The 22,320-nt window shown below is 47.7% G+C and overlaps 2 protein-coding genes across 6 annotated transcripts in view; one reads left to right on the top strand and one right to left on the bottom strand.

Annotated features, from left to right (window-relative positions):
• Positions 1–11,222: 11,222 nt before the first annotated feature.
• Positions 11,223–22,320, bottom strand: part of Per3 (period circadian regulator 3) — a 47,338-nt gene continuing 36,240 nt past the window's right edge. For 4 of the 5 annotated variants that reach the window (XM_021199930.1, XM_021199928.1, XM_021199933.1 and 1 more), the window contains one exon: positions 18,206–20,521. In XM_021199930.1, the coding sequence (XP_021055589.1) occupies positions 20,438–20,521 (84 nt within the window). In that variant the 3' untranslated portion in view covers positions 18,206–20,437. Of the gene's footprint in view, positions 13,593–14,353; positions 14,523–18,205; positions 20,522–22,320 lie in introns of those variants that run through there. The other variant, XR_003844075.1, reaches the window with a different exon arrangement.
• Uts2 (urotensin 2) lies at positions 11,436–16,255 on the top strand. The gene is made up of 4 exons (XM_021201175.1): positions 11,436–11,569; positions 13,497–13,604; positions 14,597–14,640; positions 16,011–16,255. The coding sequence occupies exons 1-4, from the start codon at positions 11,467–11,469 to the stop codon at positions 16,122–16,124; spliced, it is 369 nt and encodes a 122-aa protein (XP_021056834.1). The 5' UTR covers positions 11,436–11,466; the 3' UTR covers positions 16,125–16,255.

A 22,320-nucleotide genomic window follows, 5' to 3' on the forward strand; every position in this document is an offset into this window, starting at 1 on the left:
AACAGAAAAAACCAAAAAAAAAAAAAAAAAAAAAAGAAAACACATGACCCAACTATGTGTGCTCCATGTAAAGAAGCTAGAGCAAGTACAAACAAGCCTGAGTTCCAAACAAGCAGTAGAGCTGGGGACGAAAGTGAATATTACTGAAGGATAAAAGAATTCATTGATTTGTTAAAGATATTCCAACTCTGCCTATATTGAAAAAAGAACCTTACCGTGCATTAAGCCAACATAGAAGGAACTGGGAAGGCAAGGAGATGACCTTGCTGACCCTGGTCAGCAGGAGCGTGAGGGCGGGCGTGAGGGCAGAGCAAACTCAACCCCCAACAAACTTCAAAGCTTATGCCTGTGATCCCAGCACTGGCGAGGCTGATGCTATGAGCTCAAAACCAGCCTGGTAGTGCTACACACTGAGTTTTAAGGCAGACTGGGCCACTGTCTCGGGGATGAAATTCTATCCCCAAACAACAGAATGTGTGCTCTATTCAAATGCATATAGAATATTAATTGAAATAGGCCACATCTTGGGGGTTATACAATTTAAGAAATCTAAAGTAACTAAAATTAGACAAAGTTAATCCTCAAACCATGATATTAGACAACCAGCTGCAGAAAGGTGATCTGAAAATACAGAAATGTTTAGAAATTTAGAAGTTAAATTGTGAAGATGTTTCTATTTATTTTTGTGTATGTGTATGATGTGGGTGCAGGTGCCCAGGGAGGCCAGAAGGCGTTGGATGCCTGGGTGTCCTGGGTGGTTGTGATGGGTGCTTGATATGGGCGTTGGGAACTGAATCTGGGCCTTCTGCAAAGGCAGCATGCTCTTAGTGGCTGAGCTGTCTCTGCGACCCCTACATTAAAATCTAAAATACGTTCCAGGAAGAGGTCGTAGTCTAGGAAATAGTGCCCTTGCTCAGCACGTGCTTAGGTCCTGGGTTCAGTGCCACCTCTACAGCAAAACCAAGCAAACACTTACAGTAATAGTAAAGGTAACAGCAGTGGGCGCTTGTAGCTTGTTCTGGGGAAGACAGAGGTAGATCCTGGTGCTTTCTGGCTAGCTGTGTAGTCTGCTTGGAGAGTTTTAGTACAGTGGGAGAGCCTATCTCTCTCAAAAAAAAAAAAAAAAAAATGGTGCCTGAATTGTCCACTGGCTAAACACACACACACACACACACACACACTCATAGAGATACTCACACACACCACACACAAACACTTGTATACACACCCACTTGTAGGCACACACTTGTATACACACACAACACACACATATCCATGTTCACACATACACATACATATATACACATGGCACACACACATATAGCACACACATACACACACATACTCACACACACCCCACACACAAACACACACACACACTTGTATGTACATAACACACACACATACAGAAAACAAGACCACTTTACCTGTAATTCTGTCTGCTTAGATAAAAATAAAGAGCATTATTAGAACTGAAGACATAGCTCCCTGTGAGGCTGGAGAGATGTCTTAGCAGTTAAGAGCACTTACTGCTCTTTGTAGAGGACCCAGGTTCAGTACCCAGCACCCACATGGTGGCTCACAACCACCTGTAATTCTAGTTCCAGAGGGGCCTTTAATATGACCCTGTTCTGGACTCTTTGGATTCCTGTACACATACACACACACACACACACACACAGTGCACATATACACAGTCATAAAATAAGTCTTTAAAATGTCTATGTATGGGCTGGAGAGATGGCTCAGTAGTTATGAGTACCAACTGCTCTTCCAGAGGTCTTGAGTTCAATTCCCAGCCACATGGTGGCTCACAACCATCTGTAATTGGGTCTGATGCCCTCTACTGGTGTGCCTCAAGACAGCAATGGTGTACTCATATACATGAAATGAATAAATAAAATCTAAGAAAAAAGTTCTAAAAAAACTAAAAAAAAAAAAAAAAGTCTATGTGTGACAGATGCTTGTCACCAATAGCATTAGCTCTATCAGGCTGTAGAAGGTTCTTTCTGTCTTCCAGATGAGATATTGTCTTAATTTCATTTCTGTTGATGTAGGAAATATCCTGCCGAAAAGCAGCCTGGGGGAGAAATGGCTTATTTTCACTTAGCGTTCCAGGTTCCAGTCTATTACTTCCGGGAACTCACAGCAGCTGGAGTATGAAGCAGCTGCCCACATGACCGCTCCCCACAACCATGGGCAAGAGCAAGCCATGCAAGCTTGCACACTTACTCTGTCCAGGCCCCAACCAGTGAAGGGACTGCTCATACTCAGGATGGATCTTCCTATGGCAATCAATGCAATCAAGGCAGTCCCTTACAGACACTCCACAGGCCAGTCTGAGCTAGACAATCCCTCAGTGAGGCTTTCTTTCCAGGTGACTCTAGGCTATGTTGAGTTGACAGTTAAAGCTAACCACCACAAACAGCCTGTCTCAGGTCCAGCGAGATGGACAGGGGGTAAATGACCACCACAGACAGCCTATATCAGGTCCAGTGGGATGGACGGGGGTAAATGACCATGGCAGACAGCCTGTCTCAGGTCCAGCGGTTTGGACAGGTGGTAAATGACCACGGCAGTCAGCCTGTCTCAGGTCCAGCGGGATGGATGGGGGTAAATGACCATGGCAGACAGCCTGTCTCAGGTCCAGCGGGATGGACAGGGGGTAAATGAACACAGCAGACAGCCTGTCTCAGGTCCAGCGAGATGGACAGGGGGTAAATGACCACCACAGACAGCCTGTCTCAGATCCAGCGGGATGGACAGGGGGTAAATGACCACCACAGACAGCCTGTCTCAGGTCCAGCGAGATGGACAGGGGGTAAATGACCACGGCAGACAGCCTGTCTCAGGTCCAGTGGAATGGACAGAGGGTAAATGACCACCACAGACAGCCTGTCTCAGGTCCAGTGGGATGGACAGGGGTTAAATGACCACCACAGACGGCCTGTCTCAGGTCCAGCAGGATGGACAGGGGGTTAAGGTCCTTGGCACCAAGCCTAACAGCTTGACTTTGATCCCTGGAACTCACGTGATGGGAGGAGAGAACTGGCTCCTCCCACAAGGAGTCCCTGAACCACAGTGGCACTGTGGCAAATCCATGCCTCTCTCCCAAATAAATAAATATAATGTAAACAAACAAGCAATCAAAAATCCAACCAACAAGCACAAACCCCTGGCAGAGACTATTTGACTCCTGTCATCTACTCGTGGCTAAGCCCAACTTCCACAGATGCCTCTCACCCAGCTCAAGCACAGGCAGGGCCAATAAGCTCTTTCAACATCTCCTAAGAATGATCCCTTACCCAGACTCCGTGCTGCACAGCTTTATGAATGAGGCAGAAACCCAGCTTTCTTTGCTTATTGGTATGTTCCTAGTGAGTTTTGCTGAAGGATCTGATAAGAGAGGCATAGAAAAATTAAACGAACAAGACTGATAGCCCAGTGGTCTATAAAACCTTGAAGACATGTGTGAGTAAATGTCAGCATTCAGGTGGAGTCCTTCCCTGAACAGTCCCTGAGAACCATAAAGAAGACTAGCAATTAGAGCTCCCTTCTTACCTGTGCTGTGCTGTTTTATGTTAACACAGCTAGAGAGAGGAGGGAGCCTCAGGAAAATGTCTCTATAAGAACAGGCTATAGACTGGCTCGTAGGTCTTTTATTTTGCTTTTAAATTTTTGAGTTCCAGATGTACTGGAACTCAACATATAGATCAGGCTAGCCTTGAACTCAAAGATCTACCTGCCTCTGCCTCCCAGGTGTTGGAAGGAATGGTTTGTGCCACTACACTAGGATGGAGGGCATTTTCTTAATTAGTGATTAATGGGAGAGAGTACAGCCCATTGTGGATGGGGCCATCCCTGAGCTACTGGACCTGGGGTCTCTAAGAAAGCAGGCTGAGTAAGCCATGGGGAGCAAGCCAGTAAGCAGCATTCCTCTGTGGCCTCTGCATCAGCTCCTGCCTCCAGGTTCCTGCCCTGCTTAAGTTCCTGCTCAAACTGATGTTGATGATGAACTGTTATATGAAAGTTGAGTGAAATAAACCCGTCCTCTCCAAGTTGCCTTTGGTCACGGTGTCTTATCACAACAATAGTAACCCAAACTAAGTCCTGACTCAAGGAACAAGAACTTTCTCGTGGACAGTTAGGTAACATTGTGAGCCAGGTGCTCTGGTGTGCTAGGCAGGATTTGTTGTCTTTGATCACGATGAGATTTGAATACTTGGTCGCTGTCTTCAGACACACCAGAAGGATGCACCGGAAGGTTGTGAGCCACCATGTGGTTGCTGGGAATTGAACTCAGGACCTTCGGAAGAGTAATCAGTGTTCTTAACTGCTGAACCATCTCTCCTGTCCTGTGATGAAATTTTAAATAAAATAGAATTATTGGGTAGAAATAGCTGGGTTGACAAAGTGCTTGCCATGTAGATGTGAGGACATGAGCTTGATTATCAGAAGCCATGTAACAATCCAGCCATAGAGCACATACGTGTAATTCCAGTGCTGCGAGGCAGAAACAGGTCGGTCCTAGGGCTTGTGGGCCAGCTAGTATAGATATTCTAGTTGAACTCTGTTGAAATGAGAGGACACTCTGATCAAAAGCAACTTCAGGAAGAAAGTTTCATGTAAAGTTCAGAGGGACAGAGTCTATTAGTGTAGAGGAAGGCAGCGGGAGGGAGGGGCGGCCTGGTAGTCAGGGAGTAGAGCGATCACCTTTCATCCCCACACAGGAAGCAGAGTAAGAGAAGTTAGTGGGACGAGGTATACAACTTCAAGGCCCACTCCAGGGGCATACTTCCTCCAGCAGGGCTCTACCTCCTCATGGCTTCATAAACGTCACAGACAGTACCACCTGCTGGCGACAGTGCTCAAAAGCAGGAACCTAAGAGGGAACTTTCATAGTCAAATCAGGACATTAGCCTAGTCATAGAGTTACAGGTTCAGCGAGAGACTGTAGCTTAAGGAAACAGGTTGGACAGCACCTGTGAACCAATACAGGAACTTGCCCTTTGGACTCACGACTCCCAGGAGAATTACCACTGGCATAGTCCGCTCTGCCTGCTGGGCCTTTCTCACAGGCCTGCAGGCTAAAGTCTGAGGTGCTGTGGGTTGGTCCTTCTAAGATGTCGTCTGCTTGCAGACGGGTCTTCCCCAGTATGCGCTCACGATGGTATCTTTGTCTCTTAATGCTTCCTGCAAGGATACTATCCACCAGTTTAGTTCAGGGCTCACTTGGGCTTAGTCGCCTCTTCAAAGGCTGTCAGCAAACACACCCTCATTCTGAGATTCTGGTCTTAGAGCTTTAACAGACAGGCTTTAGATAATACATCTTATCCCGCCCCTCCCATCCCACTGCGTTACAGACAGGTAATAGTAAAAGGCACGAGCCAGGGCTGGAGAGAAGTCTCAGGGGGTCAGGTGGGTGATGCACAGACACGAGGATCTGAGCATGGATCGGCAGCGTCTGTGTAAAAGCCAGGCATGGTGGCACACATCTGTAATTTCAGTGTTGGAGACAGGAGGAGACAACCTGGGGTTCAGTAGTCAGATAGTCTAGCCAAATCAATGAGCTCCAGGTTCAATTAGAGACTGCTGCAAAAAATGAGGTGCAGAGCAACTGAGGAATATGGCCAACATTGGCCTCTGTCCTCCAGCTGATGCAAACACATGGGCACACACTTATATGAATGTGCTCCTGTGCACACACGCACACACACACACACACACACACACACACACACACACACTCATCATGAAAGGAAATCATGCAGGTGGCTGATCCTCAGAGCACTCCTGAGAGCATCCATTTGTGGTACGGCTGTGCTGTGATTCAGCTCCACAACTGGCGCTCGGTATCCTTTAATATCAATAATAGGACAATGCACTGGCAAAGAGCGGTGACATTTGAGTCACTGGGTCATGTGATGAATCAAATCAATAACTAGAGCGGATGTTTACTGTACGTCACCCTTCCTGTCCCCATCACGCGGGTGTGTGACACATCAGTGCTGGATAGTACCCAGACGCGGAACAACGTTCCTTTGGCAGCTTTGTGTGGTCACAAGGATAGTTATAGACACCTCTCCTGGAAGAACAATACCCAAAATAAAAGCATCGACCTGCAAACGTTACCTGCAGCATCCCGGGTGGGGCAGGGTTCTAGGGGCTCGGCCAGTGTTTACAGCATGTGAACTAGGCTCTGGGGAACAGAGCTCTGACTGTGCACTGTGGCTATCTGCTTCTGTGTGCTCACCTCTCCATGATGGGATGGACAGAGAGAGCTACATGGTCTAATGCACAACGTTGCTTATGGGTACTCTGTAGTGGCGGGCCCCTGGGTCCAGGTCCTACCTTTAAAAGAGATGAGTACACACCTTCCAAAATGGTCAAGGTCATACCAAAGACAGAAAAGCAACCAAGAGTCTGCCTGGCCTGAGCCCGTATCTGTGACAGGAGAAGCAGGGACATCTTCACAGCTCCGCACCTCATTCCTCAGCTCTGGAGGCTTGTTCTGGCTGCGGTTGACTGTTCTAGCCTTCAGAACTGTATACTGCAGCCTGAGGGGGTCTCACACGGACAAGCCTTCCCTGTCTGGAAGGCTGGATAACCATGTCCCAAGTGCTGGTGCATTTGGTCCTGGCCGGGCTCATGCCCTGATTGGTGGACAGTGGATGTCTTTAACTGTTTTTACATGCCCAGAATTCTCGGGCCTTTCTCTCTTTTCTCTAACAGCCCCGATCACACTCTGAGGGTCCCACACTCCTGGCCTGACCTCGCTTTTCTCCTGTGGCCCCCATCACACTGGAGATTAGAGTTTCGGCAGACAAACATGCAGGGTGTACCCAGAGCCTTGGGACTCCTGCATGTCCATGCCAAAACTGTCCGGCTTAGGAAGCAAGCTTGAACATGGCCATCCATCTGTCTCACTCACACAGGACGATGGGGACATGGGCATTCTGATGAAGACAGGCTGGGGCTCAAGGGTTAACAGTGGAGCTGGGTGTCCCTGAGAATGTCCTCATCAACTTGGTTCCATCATGTCTGCACCGGCCTGGCACCCAGAACTGAGCTCTTGTGTGAAAGTGCAGTAAGAGGTGGCAGGAAGTGGGTGGAAACAGAAAGGAGGGTACCGGGAGAGGGAGGAGATCAAAATGTTATGATACAAGTGTAGGAAGATGCCACAATGAAACACGTTATTCTGTGTATAGAACCTAAGATGCAGAACTAATGATTTTATCTGTGGTCTGCCTCAAAAAGCCCCGTGAGTCGTCCAGGTTAAGGCTGATGGGGATAAGGGGAGAGAGGCCCAGTAGTGAGGCTGGGCTAAGCCCCAAGTGGACAGTGAGGTCACCTCCTCAGTGAGGCAGCTACAGGCTTTCAACAGCTAGTGCCAGGATAATGAACTAGTAACAGGCTACTAACTGAATCACATTGGTGGGAGGGGGAGTCTCCGACGCTGTACTATTACTGTGAGGAGACACTGTGATCGAGTCAGCTTATGAAAGGAAGCGTTTAACTGAGGGGGGGGGGCTTACTTAGTTTCAGGGGGTTAGTTCATGACCATCATGGCAGGAAGAGGCATGGTTGAGCAGTAGCTGAGAGCTCATGTATGATCTATAAATTTGAGAGAGAGAGAGAGAGAGAGAGAGAGAGAGAGAGAGAGAGGAGAGAATGTGTGTGGGTCTGACATGGGTACCCCTCCTTCATGAAAGCCACACCTCTAAAAAGGCCACCCTTCCAATCCTTCCTAAACAGTTCCACGAAGTGGGGACTAACCATTCAAATACATGATGAGCCTATGGGGCCACCCTCATTCAAACCACCACGGGGTGGGTGACCAGGCAGCAAGCTTCAGGTGAAAGGACACTTACAGAACCCAAGCACTGGGCTAAGGGATCTGGCATTAATGGTGCTAAGGCACCTACTGTGTGTGAGGAGTGGGCAGGGCCTTGGGACAACTCACATTCTTGTGGATCATAACCCCAATAAGCAAGACACACTGTGATGTTTGTATATGCTTGACTTAAAGAGTGGCACTATTAGAAGGTGTGGCCCTGTTGGAGTAGGTGTTTCACTTTGGGCGTGGGCTTTAAGACCCTCATCCTAGCTGCCTGGAAGCCAGGATTCTGCTAGCAGCCTTCAGATGAAGATGGAGAACTCTCAGCTCCTCCTGCACCATGCCTGCCTGGATGCTGCCATGTTTCTGCCTTGATGATGATGGACTGAACCTCTAACCTGTAAGCCAGCCCCGATTAAATGTTGTCCTCATAAGAGTTGCCTTGGTCATGGTGTCTGTTCATAGCAGTAAAACCCTAACAAAGACACACATTAACAAAACACAGCATGGGATATCAACATGACATACTTAGTATGTAAGGGAAGAGGGTGAGGATGCTCGGGTAGGAGATGCTGGCTTGCAAACTTAAGTAAGTTTGTCTATGATGAGTGCAGAATTGGGGTTGGAGTGAGGCCTTTGTGGGTAAAATGCTTACAAGATAAGCATGAGGTCCTGAGTTCATAGTCCCCTGAAAAAAGACAGGAGCAGTTGTCACACCTGTCATCCTAATGGTGGGAACAGAGGCAGGAAGATCCCCGCAGTGTACAGGCCAGGCAGTCTAGCTCATTGATATGGACTTCGAGAATATGTGGGAATGCTGTGGGAAAGACACCTGACATTCTCCCCTGGCCTTACTGTGTTCTTCCAGGGACTCATGTATGAATATACATGCATGCATGCAATGCCCCCTTGCCCCCCCCCCAAGAGAGAGGGGGGTGGAGGGAGGGAGGATGAGAAATACAGGCTGCAGTTTTAAATGAAGTTGGTCCATTAAAGTAGGGGAATGAGTTAGCTATCTGGGGGAGAGCATTTTGGGTTGAGGGAATAGCCAACAACCCAGATACCTGAAATATAATCCTACGATGACTATTACTTAGTTGTTACATATTAAAAATTCCCTTTGTGTGCCAGTAACCTAGGGTTTCGCTTTGGTTTTGTGACAGGGTCTTGTAGTGCAGGCTAGCTCCAAACTTGAGATTTTCCTGCCACTGTCTCCCAAGTGTTGGGCTTGTAGGTGTGTACCACCACATCCGGATCCCTCTGTTTTAAGAAAGAGCTCTGTGGCTAGCTAAAGATATGATACCTTTCAGGTGGCCGCTGCTTACGGGTGTCGCAGCATAGATGTGAAGCCACAACTCTTGTGCTGTAGCCTGAACTCTCCCTGGGCAAATTCAAACAAGCATCTGCTTCCACCAACCACAGATGAAAGCTGTGATTCCACCCAAGTTCAACCTGGTGAACCAGGTTCCTCATTGGGCTTACAGAACATGTGTGAGGGATGGCAAACAGGAGCATGGGTCACCAAATCAGCTGCATCAATGAAGAGAGACTCACCACAGTTTAGATGGAGTCCTCCATTTTGTCACCCTCCACACTTAAGCACCTTCTGAGACCATGCACAGCTGTACACAGTGCATCCAGCTGGCGGGGGGGGGGAAACAGGAGGTGTGGCTGGAATCTCATGTGAGGTCTGGGGGCCCCTCCCCTTCTGTGAGGCCTAATCTTGAACAGGGATCTCTGGTGAGATGGCCGCTGTGCTCAGAGGGCAGTGTATAAAGCAATAATGTTCTATACACCCTCACACACCACCTGTGGGGGCTGGCTGAAGGCTCAGAGCCTTTCTGGGACAAGGTGACATTGTCATTGACAGCCTATTGAGGAGACATGCTGATTTTCATTGAGGCCTACGCCTTCCATCCTAACTTAATTAGGCCAGGCAGTAAAACCTTCACCAATAACTGTCAGGACCCCTGAGTCACCAGGGAATGACTAAGCTTGGCAAGCAGCCTCTGGGGGAAGGAAAAGTGTGACTTCTCTGCTGTCTCCCTCTACAACTGTCCTCGGGGGTCACCAAAGACCCCTCAATTGGTCGGCTTGCTCCGTACCAAACCTGTTGGCAGACCACAAATGACTTACACACAGGTCTGCACAGAATGCAAACATTCCGTCACCAATTTCTAGTTTTTGTTTTATTTTTACTTTTTAGGACAGGTTCCTGTCTGCAGCCCTGGCTGTCCTAGAACTCACTCTGTAGACCAGGCTGGCCTTGAACTCAGAGATCCACCTGCCTCTTCCCCCAGAGTGCTGGGATTCAAGGTGTCCACCATCACTTGGCCCCAGCATAGGCTTTAAAACAGATGTACAGACTTTGAACTACTGATCCCTCTGCTCCATCTCCCAAGTGTTGGATCTCTGGTCTGTATCACCCACCATACCTGGTTTATGTGGTGCTGAAGACTGAGCTCAGGCCTTCCCAGAAGCCCTCCACCAGCTGAGCTGCGTCCTAGGCCAATAGTAGAGCATTTTAGGAAGAGAAAAGCAGTCTCTTTACCTCAAGACAACCACTTCCAGCTTCTTAATATTCTATACCAATCCTATAGACACATCTTGTTGCTATTCTTTGTAGTTATTGTCATCTACTAATTTATAGGCTCAGCTGGGGTCTTAGGTTTAACACTGAGAACCTGTAGGTTAAATGAAGACTCAGGCTACCCTTAAATTCAGAAACCTCTTGCCTGGGGCATGTTTGACCACAGCTGTCAGTTACTTCATGCACATACTCTTGAAAACTCATGTGTGCACACATACAAATGTACCACATGTACACTTGTGCATGTGCGCATGCACACACGCACACACACACACACACACACACACACACACACACACACACACACACACACAGAGAGAGAGAGCAACATTCTAAGCAAAGTACTGAGGTGAGGTGAGCAGGCTGCTAACAGCACCACTTTGCTGGGTTGAGTCTAGTGAAGCCAGCTGGCCAGGATGCCTGGGGATGTCTTTCAGTCCTCCTTGATGGGCATTATCCAGCCCTAAGGAAACCTTGCTCTGAGGACCGAGTGCTTGTGATCTTACACGCAGCCAAGCACATGTGCTGGACCTGAGCTTTGAGCAATGCTTGCTGTGTCTTTGCTATTTCGAACAACTGGTTTAATACAACCTGACAACCCATCCATTTACCAGGAAAGGATTTTTTGAAAAGGAAGCCGAGATATTTCACGTCATACCCCGCATCGCTTCTGCTAACATTCATAAATCCTTGTCCTTCTGCCCTGGCCACATCATGTCTGTCCCTGTCTTTCACCTGGGATTTATGGCTGAGTTACTTATTTTGCCAGATTTATAAACTTCACAGTGCTTTATAGAATACCCATTTTGAACACCAGTCAACAAGCCAGTAAATTTATTGTCTATGAATTGTTACTCTGAAAAATTACATCAATGCAAAGTGATTGCCTTTCAGCCTCCCTAGCCAATAAATTCATTCTATTTTTTTTTTGGAGGGGACATATGAGGTCACAGGGTGATAGATAAAACGGGCAATCCCTCAATGAGGAGAGTCGGAAGTTCTCCAGAGCAGACGCCCAGCCGGACTTCTCGCCGTCGTCATGGACAGGGTGCCCTTCTGCTGCTTGCTCTTCATAGGACTCTTGAATCCACTCCTGTCCCTTCCCGTCATGGACACTGGTGAAGGGACTCTTCAGCCTCCAGGTGAGGTGACTGCTTGCTTTTGTTTCTGTTTTTGTTTTTTTGTTTTCAGTTCTGGGCGCCACTCAAGGGCAGGAGGAGGAGGACGCTGGCTGAAAAGAGACTTCTGTAGGTGCAACCACGCTTTGAAAAGAGGCTTGAGGGATCCTTACAGCAGGTCTTAGATTTAGCAATGGGCATGGTCTTCTCTAAACAAATTGCCTATTTCATGTAACAAATGTACTTCCAACTTTCCTTGTCACTTTTGTTCATAAAAATTGGACTTAAAGCATTGCCTTGGGTTTGGGAATGAACTGATTGAATGCAGGAGTTGTTTTTTCCAGCGACAGAGAGTAGCGTACTCTGTTGTGAGTTAGAAAGCACACCTCTGCGTGTGCTCTATGGAACGAAAAGGCTTAATTAAGCAGAGTGGCGGCTGAAGCTGGGGACCGCAGAGGCATCCAAGTCTGCTTTCCTTTTGACTTAATGTTCTACTCAAGTTCGGCTGAAAGGGAAAAAGTTAGAAACTTTACCACAGCCTCTCAGTCTGGTAGCAGGTTGTGTATTAGAGTCCATAAAAAAAAATGTTAACTGGATTTAATACTTGGTTTTGGATACCTAAGCAAAATTTCCTTCATGTTTATTGTCTGTGCCCAGATGTGGAAGTCAGAGGGTCCCCTAGTTCTCCACCACGTGGGCAGGCTTGGTGGCAGGCAACCTCTGTCTGCTAAGCTGGTTCACTGGCGTGGCTCTTGGGTCCTTTCGGATCTTTTCCTAAGTAAGTTCTGTTCCAGCTCCTGCCACTGGACCGTCCAGCCTCCGCCAGCACTCCGAGTGTCTCAGAGCATCTCATGTCCTGTCAAAGCATCACTTACGTCCTGACCATCAGCTGCCGGGGTCACTGAGGTCACACTGGCACTGACCCTGATGCTCGAGGCCAGGCACGAACCAATGCTGTTACTGTAAAAGAGCAGTACACCCTGCTCTTCCTCTCTGAGGAAATCAGGAGTGTTCAGATACTGATGCCACTTTAAACAGCTACGAGGGAGGGCAGGAGAGGGCAGCCTGTTATTGAAATTCCAAACCCGTGGAAGCTTAGTGTTTTTATCAGATTTTTTTCCCCTCACGTTTTTTTCTCCACAGACATCCTTCATCACAGGCAGGCATTTACACATCATCACAATATGGAGGCCAGCTCCCAAGGACTACCGTGGCTGCACTCGCTCGGGCAGGCGCCTTTAGTGTCTTTCACCAAGGTTGCAGATGAGTACTTGTCACTCTGCAGCATTTCAGGGTCTTGTGTGGCTTTCCAGTCAGACTCCCTGAGCATCTCAACACGCTGGCACCTGCCCAAGGCACATGTCCCACTACCAGCCGCCACTGGTCACACACTGTGCACTCTGTACATTTATCCCTGTTATTATGAAGATCACTCCTCACATGTACTTGCCATACACGCTGCCTGCCCTTATATCTCACACCATACACGGTACATACAGCTTGCACATAGCATATACCCACATACACTTACCTTGCATACCAAACATGCATTTACCACACTTCCCTCCACATACCCACTTTACATCACCTTTCACACAGAAGCCACAACAAAGAGTTTGAGCTTCCTGTGAATGTCCCCTATGAGGCGCAATAGAGGTGCCACTGTCAACTTCACTATGGGAACACAAAGCAAGAGGTAGCAGTGGATACACAGAGATGAGGATCAGTCAGACTTCTGAGGCAGAACATGGGTGAACATGTCGGCAGGGAGGGGTGGCCCATGGGTTCCTCCATGGACTCCTGATGACTTGCATAGCACTTTATATCTGCTAAGTGCCACTGTGGCATGTCTCCAGTTCCCACCTCTCTGTCCCTGGTACTCATCGATGACAGGAAACAGAACAGCCAAGTGAAGCCCAGGGTGGGCTCTGTGTCTGTCTCTACCCCACAGTGCTTGAGGAAGCTCTTCGGGCTCTGGAGGAGCTGGAGAGGATGGCCCTCCTGCAGACCCTGCGCCAGACCGTGGACACGGAAGCAGGAGAAAGCCCTGGAGAAGCAGGTAAGGCACTCTTAGGGTTATGGGCGGATCCCAGAGCTACTAGAGAAAGCTGGAAAAGCTGAACTGTACAACCCTTCTTAGCCTATGCTTTTACCAACCTCTGTCTACCCTTCAGTAGACCTGAGGCTAGCCTGGGCTACATAACGAGACTATATTAAAAACAACAGCAGCAGCAATGAGGAAACATCCCTCTTGGGTTGACTTTGAAGTAAAATGTAAACAGGGTAAAATGATGGACGACAGACATGGGGACTCATGCCCGTGAGCCGGAAGTCTGAGGCTAGCCCAAGATCCTTCTGCAACACGAGCAACTGATAGGAAAGACCATAGCTTTGACTATTTTCTTCTGCTGCGCAGAACATGTGGGGAGGACGAAGAGTCTTCCCGTAGACACTGCTAACTGTCAGTCTGGCTATACTTTAGAACCCTTACCTGCTCTCCAGTACATATTGCCTCAGTCTGGAAAGGACTGGAAATGAGACACGATTTAGGGGCATCCCATCTGTCTTTCCTTCTTCGCACATGCGGTGTGCATGCGTAAGGCAGGCTCATGTGGGGGTGTGGGAGGCCCAAAGTGACACTGGCTATTTTTCTCCAGCTCTCTCCAACTTATTTATTGAGGCTGGGTCTCTGGCCCTGGAGCGCCTTAATCCAGCTGTTTTGCCTAGCCTGTTTGTCCCAGGGATCCTGTCTCTAAGCTCTGAGTGCTTAAGGGGCCAAGGCGGCCTCTATGCCCACCCAGCTTTTACCTGGGTTTTGGGATCTCAACTTTGGTCCTTTAGCCCATGCACCACGAGTCATCTCCCAGCCTTGGAATCCCAGATTCTGTATGTTTTGCAATAAGCATCACTGGTGGGTGTGGTGGCAAATGGCACAGGTGGGTTTCCATGAGGACAGCCTGGTCTACATGGTGAGTCCCTGCTTAAACAAGGAAAAAAGAGAGAGAAAACACAGCAGTAGATCTAATGAGAAGGTGTCAAACTGTTTTCCAGATCCCAGCTCTGAGACTCCCACTCCACAGGGAAGCATGAGGAAGGTAAGAAGCTCTGGCCTTTGAGAGAGAAAAACTGAACTTCTCATAATTCATGACCCAAGAGTGTTCTAAGGAATCACACCTTAAAATAATAATAAGTGTTCTTATGAGACAGAATTTTTCTAAAATTCACAGAATTTGTAACTGTAACAAGACCATAACAGATGCCTATTCTGGATACATTGTAACAAGAATGTAACAAGCACCTGTTCTGGGTATACTGCAGTAGGATGCAAGAGAAAGGAGCAGCAGGTGAGGCTGCTGCCAGGCTTGCCATCCACTGTCTTGCCACATGGCCCCATTGGCAGTGCTATCACTAGGAAGCCGGTAAGAAATGCTCAGACTCCACCCACAGCCCCTCCCTGCTAGTCAGATCTGCAATTCAACAGCTCTGCAGGGGGATGAGTGATGTACCTGGCTTGGGGCACCCACAAGGCAACATAGGAAGGGTCAAAGGATGCTGTGCTCCCCTCCCAAGGATGACAAGTGGTGCAAAGGCTGGACTAGAGACACCTCTGTGGCTGTAATCGCCACCGGCATCCTGGTAGCCATCACTGTGACAGGGGATCCTAGAGACAGGGAGCACTACCTGAAGCCCTGAGGGGACTAGGTGTGGCTTTCATGTGCAGCTGGGGGAGAGTCATCACTCAGAGGTTTACATCCTTCTGAACAGAAGGACAGTCTCAGGAGGAGTTACTACTGCTGTGATGAAACACCAGGACCAAAGCAACCGGGCAGGAAAGGATTCACTCGGCTTACACTTCCACATCACTGTTCACCACTGGAGGAAGTCAGAGTAGGACTCACACAGGGCATGGACCTGGAGGCAGGAGCGGATACAGAGACCATGGAAGGTGCCGCTTACTGGCTTCTTCCCATGGTTTGCTCACCTTGTTTTCTTATACAACCTAGGACCACCATCTACAATGGGCTGTGCCCTCCCCATCAATCGCTAAGAAAATGCCCTAGAGACTTGCCTGCAGACAGATCTTATGGAAGCATTTTCTCAGTTGAGGCTCCTTCCTAACTGGTGATTCTAGTTTGTGTCAAGTTGACATAAAACTATCCAGTACAAGGATTATCCCTAAGGTCTAAAACTGTAAATGGAGGATGTGCCTACTGTATTCTAGAATCAAAAGAAAATATGGCTCAACCTTTAAAACAAGCCAATTTTGACAGCTAGGATCTATGTTACACAGAAGGCAAGTATCTAGAACCCCAACAGAAGCCTCGCACAGAAAGGTTAGGGGAGCTCAAGGCAACCACAGAGTTAAGCTGACTGGACGAGAGCTCCAGAGACCCAGCCCCAGGAGTCCCCAGAAAGGACTCTGACTCAGGGCTGTTTATCTATTGTTCTGGTCTTGTGGTTTCAGGCTTTCCCTGGGCAAGATTCTAACACTGTACTGAGTCGTCTCTTGGCAAGAACCAGGAAACAACATAAGCAACATGGGGCTGCTCCAGAATGCTTCTGGAAATACTGCATTTGAGGAGACACAAGCATCCGTTGGTCTCCTCAGAACCATCGCTTCAGGAAATGAGCAGAGCAGATGCTTGAAGCAAAATCACGTTAACGACGCCTTGTTCTTCATTATGAGAAATAAATCCTCTATGTTTCTCAAGTATCGCACAGAGTTTAGTCTACTTGTGTATCATCCTGAAAAATCAATAGCCCACCTTCACCCCCATTTATCTTGGAAATGTACGAGTTGGGCTGGAGGTAGCTCAACGGCAGAGAGCCTGCCTAGCTATGTGAACTCTGTTCCATCCTGGGCTCTACAAAAAGGGGGAGAAAACCACTTAAGTAAAGGTAGCAAGAGAGCTCACAGCACAGAGGAGGAAGAAAAGGCATAAAGAAAAAAGGTTTAGCCAGGAGTCTCTGAAGCCAGAAATTATTTAAAAATTAATTACTTTCTTGACATCTTCTCAAGCACTGAAAGATGAATATGTACATTGCTTTGGGGTGTGACTGGGGAGACAGCGTCTCATGTATCCAGCACCAGCGCTGAACTCCTGATTCTCCTGCCCCCTACTTCCTGAGTGCTGGGTGTAAAAGGGGATGTCACCATATCCAGTGTTGGTTGGTTGCACTGAGGCTGGAATGCAGAGCTTCGCTTGCTCGCTCCTGAGGCAAGCATTCACTAGTTTGAAAAGCTCTAATGTAAAGGCAATGGCGGGGTCTGGGGATGCTCTGAACTGTTTCTTGGGGGGCAAGCTTGAGTGTTCACACTCTTGCTCTCAGCAGGCTCAAGTACTTATCAAGCACTTGAAAACTTCCCTGCTCTCAACCTCTGTGAGCGAGCTTCAGTGCCTGGATGACTTGCTTTGAGTAATGGAAACTCACTTCCCTTCAGCTAACAAAGGCAAAATAAAATACCCAGTGTTCTTAGAGCTGACACCAGGATTCAGGCTGCGGAATGGATCGGCAGGTTATTCATCTTTAAGACCAACAAATGCCCAAGTAGACCAGCTTTTCATGCACAACTGTGGCAGTCTGTAGATGACCAGACACCTTGTCTGGGTGCCACAGTCCGTGACTCTGACCACAGAACCACAGGCAGGAAGCACTAAGTCTCTCACGGAAGCAACTTTCCTGTATGAGACCAGTCATTCCACTGAGACATGCAGATGAGCACCAGGTCTGTGCCAACCAGGAGGCACTTGTGTAAACCTCACTCGCCCTTGTCACCAAACATCACCAGTGCCTTCAAGTAACTGTGACAAAGATGTTCTAATTTAGACATAACAGCAACAGCTCAGTAGGGAAAGCAGGCGTGCAGATTCAAGCATTTAGCTATCAAGTCTGCCTATGAGACTCATGGCTCCTTAGTGTCAGAATTAAACGAGCTCTCGTTCCCTTTTAGGCAATCCCAAGAAGCCTAAATGGGTTTCTAGTGTACTAGCATAATCTACAAAACTGTCACTAGGTGTAGTGATTTAGGGCGATTATCTTATGACAGACTGCTAAGCCCAGTCACGGGAGCAGAGTCCTCTCCGACTCTGCAGCCTCCCCTGTAAAGTGAGAAGAATGGCCTTCATGGGCACTGTGAGGCTGGGATGAGAGACTTTCCACAGAGCACTTACGCTGGTCTGGCTGTAAGGTTCTGTGAGGCTGGTCCAGAAACTGTAAATCCTGGGCTATGTGGCCCTAGGTGTTGGCATGAGAAGAAGGTACAACTGGGCAGGCATGAGACTTAAGGCCTTGCTTGCTGGGATCAGGCTCCATATTCTGATGTCCTGACTTTGCTCTAAGTCACTCAGAGTTTGTAAAATACAAGGTTATCCTACAGAAGCTTCAGGAATAATTTTGATAATTTTGCTTTACTGACATAAATGAATAGCATTATCCATATGTTTACATGTATAAACATCTAAGGCTCAGTAAACTCTCAGGGCTAAAATGGAGACTAAACACAGTGGCAGATGCCTCTCCTCCAGAGTGGGAACACGGCAAACAGTTGTGAGTGTGGTGATGTGTACCTAGCATGGGGCCTTCAGGGACCACAGTAAGCAAGCGTCTCTGGCTGACACCAAGTGTGCTCAAGGCTCGATTACACAATGAAGAGCATTCTCCACTTCAACACATACACTGTTTATTGTTTTTACTCAAAAATATACCCAATGAAAAGATAAATGTCCACTAAGTACAAGCAAATTCACAGTTAATTATGAACAAACTGCCAATTTGGTTAAAGTCTGCCACCTTGTGAGTTATATTTTATTTAATCTATTTATTTACACATCTTATTTTCATAAATTTTGACCTCTGACCCAAGAAAATAAAGCTTTGGGGGGAATATTTATGTAGACATTCAAAGTCTACAATACACACTTGTATTACCAATTCTCTAGTTATTAATACACAAGTCAGTGGGCTTGAGTTTCCACTGGGTATGACCCCCATGGGGGGCAGCAGGCTCTGCTGGACCAGCCCACAGCAGCAGGCATTGTCGATGTACTGATGGCATCCTAGCAGAGGTGAGACGTGGTAAAGGACTTTACAGACCTGACTACAGCACCATTTTCAAATCAAGCCTGGCATAATACAGACTCCATAAGGTGTGGACGAAGGCAAGGAAATAAGGAACTGCAGAGAAAACGGGGATCCAGAACCAGCAGGAGAGGGCCTCTCTCACTAGAGACCATCGGGTCTGCTGTATGTACACAGACGCAGAAGGATCCTGGTAGCTCCACACAAACACAAGGCCAACCTGACGAACGCAGGCCTCGCAAATCACTTCACTACCAGGATGGAGTAGGTTCTGAGAAGTCTCTCTATTCACACAGCAGGAACATGTGTCAGGAACTGCTCAATACCAGAAAGCTCCAAGAAATGTCATAGGCAGCATCTTAAAATGTTTCTGACACCTTCCAATAGGACTGCTGTCCAGAAAAAGCACTATTTTAGAAAAGAAGTCTGAGCCACAGAGTTGGGAGCACTGGGTACAGTGGCCTCTATGACTGTCTCCTGACCACAATGACAATACAGTTATCAATAGCTATAAATTGTCACAGGAGGACAAAGTGTTTTTCTAAAACAAAGCAAATACAACAGCCAAAAAAAGGGGAAAAAAAGAAAAAGAAAAAAAGAAAGAAAGAGAAGTAAGTTGGACTGCAGGGAGTGAAGCAGGAAAAAGAAAAGGCCGCTGTAAACCTCCTGCCCATCCGTTCCTTCCTGACCTGCACGGCTGGACTCCACAGCCACCCCGCATTCAAGAAGGAACTTTGGGCTTCTCTAAACCATAGCACCGGACAGTGAGTGGACAGACACGTGAACAATCACACTCACTTCTGAGGCAGAAACTGCCTGGAGAGCACAGACTCATGGGACTCTGCTGTCACCGAGCTGGGGTCTCCAAGCTCCCCTAAGTGTAGTCTCCCAAACTCTTACCCTTCTTCAAGGGCAAACAAAAGGCAGACCACTGGTCATCATTGTGTCATTTGGTGAAAAGGAAAGGTTAACTATTTGTTTTGGTGAGCCTGGGCACACACATCTCCATGATAACATTAACATAATATTTAAAACTTTTGAAAACACTATTGTTTGGTAAGAAGCTTTTTACCATGCGAGGCTTAACTTCAGTTGTCCAAAGAGTAAGTCCTGGCTAGCTGACAGATCTTAAGGAAAGAGCTCCCGTGAAAGGCAGCCGCCACAGGAAGTACATGGACGAGAATGGGGTCAAACAACTAAAGCCACGATTCCCACAGATCCTAGGGAACAATGCGCTCTGCCGTTCTGTGAGAAAGCTGGAATGTCTTACAATCAGGAAGAGAAGCACCATGCTGTACAAAACCTAGATCAATGTGGTAAGTTCACGGACAACCCCGTGAGAAACACACAACCTACAGACAGAAGTTCTTCAAGTATTCTAGTGGGAAAGTGATCTTGTAACAACATAAAAAAGCAAATGAGACGAAGGCCTGCGACTCATTCCAACTGTAACTTACTCAGGGTGACTTCTGAAATCCCGCTGTCAGACATAGCCCAATGTCTTCAGTTGACAGCTGAGCTAGAGAAGGCTTCTTGTTGGCTGTCTTACTATCAGGAACAAGAGCCTACTCATGCTCCTGCTTTGGGAAACCAAGAAGGGAGGCCTGGGGAGACAGGTCAGCAGTGAGGAGTGCCAGCCCAGTGGATATGAGGCCCTGGGTTTGACCCCCAGCACCACCAAAACCGAACCAGAACAAAGCCAGGGAAGACCTTAATGTCGATGACTGGCGTTTCAGAGTTAGACTGTGGTGAGGTAACGCACAGCTCTGTGTCCCACGTGACCTGGAGAGGGTGTGACATCTTCATAGCTGTTCAACTGGTGTCTTCTGCTGGGTGCTGTTCAAGGACCTCTGTAGTGTCACCCACTGAACCTCTGTCTTCACAGGCAACACAGCTCTCCAAAAGAGACCAAAGGCAAGAGCGTTATTTGCCGTTAATGCCAATTGAAGAGTTTAAAAGTAAGGAATAGGCTGAGCCGAGGGGAGAGTTACTGGCTGGTTTTTGTAAACATGACAGACACAAACCTAGGCACATACGTCTGAGAAGAGAGAACCTCAACTGAGAGAATGCCTCCATCAGACTGGCTGGTGGACAGGTCTGTGGTGCACTCTCATGATTCATGAGGGATGTGGGAAGGTCCCACTCACTGTGGGCTGTGTCACCCCCAGGCTGGTGGCCCTGGGTGCTGTAAGAAAGCAGACTGAGCAAGCTATGGGGAGCAAGCCAGTGAGCTGGCCCTCTCCACGGCCTCCGCTTCAGTTCCTGCTCTGACTTTCCCTGTGAGGTAAAACATTCCTTCTCAGTGCTTCTGGTGCTTCTACCACAAGGGTAGAAAGCTAAGACAGAAAGTGGAGAGAAGGACTAGACGAGCAAACAGAGGCATCAATGAACTGAGAGGACAGCTACAAAGAAAGCCACCAAACCCTTCTAACCCCGTGAAAGACAAAACCGAGATAAAGTTCCCTGGAGGAATAAAGGCGAGTCTGGGAAGAAGCGAGAACTGAAATCCTGAAGACTAGATATCGGTATGTAACGGATGCAATTGAGGGAAAAAAGGAAAAGATGTATGTGAGAACAAAAAGTCTGAAAATCTTCCCTATTTAATGACGATCTGAACATCTAAGATCATCTTCCTGAGTGAGCATCCAAGAAGCTCAACGGCCTCCAAACGGGATCAGCTCAGACACACACACCCAGACACATCACAACCAGTCAAACCAAAGCAGGAGAGGACATGCCACACATGGGATTCCTAGGAAAATTGTCCACAGATGTCTCAGGAGAAATTATGGAGGTCAGAAGACAGAATGCTGATACAATCAAAGTGCTAAAAGAAAAAAAAAACCAAAAAACAAAAACCAAAAACAAAACTCCTTCCACCAAGAGTCCTTTATCTGGGAAAACTCCTTAAAAAGTAGGGGAGAAATTAGACAATCCACAGAAACAAAGGCTGGGGGGGTGGGGCATGATGTCACCCTCTCTGCAGTGTAAGCAGTGCTGAGGGTGTGTACTGGACATAGTGGGGTGGTTAAGAGCCCTGGCTGCAGCAGAGAGCTTGGTTAGATTTCCAGTGTACACAGCTCTGGAGGATCTGGTGCCCTCTTCTGGACTCTGTGGGTACCACACATGCATGCAGGTGTGCAGACATATGCAGTGCTACACACAACTGCACACAAAGAGGAGGAAAGGATGAAGGGATACTGCAGCTGGATCAGAGGGATGGTAACCCAAGGCTGGGTGCTGTTACAACCCTGGCTTGCCAGTCCATGATATGACTTAGGACACTAACACCTAAGAATGACCTGGGTTTTTGTCTCAGGGTTCTCAATGCACCAACAAGCAGCAGGAAATGGATACAGAGCTCCTGTGGAGTGAGAAAACTTCCTTTAGTGTGCGCCTTTCTTACACTTTGGATTTAAGCTTTTAAAGAGGAATGTATAGTTGAACCATTTATCTTTATACCTCCCCTCAGCTGGTCACACTCCAGGGAAGTGTCTTTATCACCCTAAACATTCCAACTGTGGGAGAGAAATATTTCATCATGGTTGTGGAATGGTGTTTCAGACACATAAGGAAAGAACTGTGGTTACTCACAAGAGACTTAAGATTGGGACTGCTGACATTCCCTTATCAGAAGGGGGTAGGGAGTCACTAGACCATCACTGTAAACTGTCACTGCAGACCATCAGTGCAGA

This window comes from Mus pahari, chromosome 6, assembly GCF_900095145.1.
Source record: "Mus pahari chromosome 6, PAHARI_EIJ_v1.1, whole genome shotgun sequence".
In the NCBI taxonomy this organism is placed as follows: domain Eukaryota; kingdom Metazoa; phylum Chordata; class Mammalia; order Rodentia; family Muridae; genus Mus; species Mus pahari.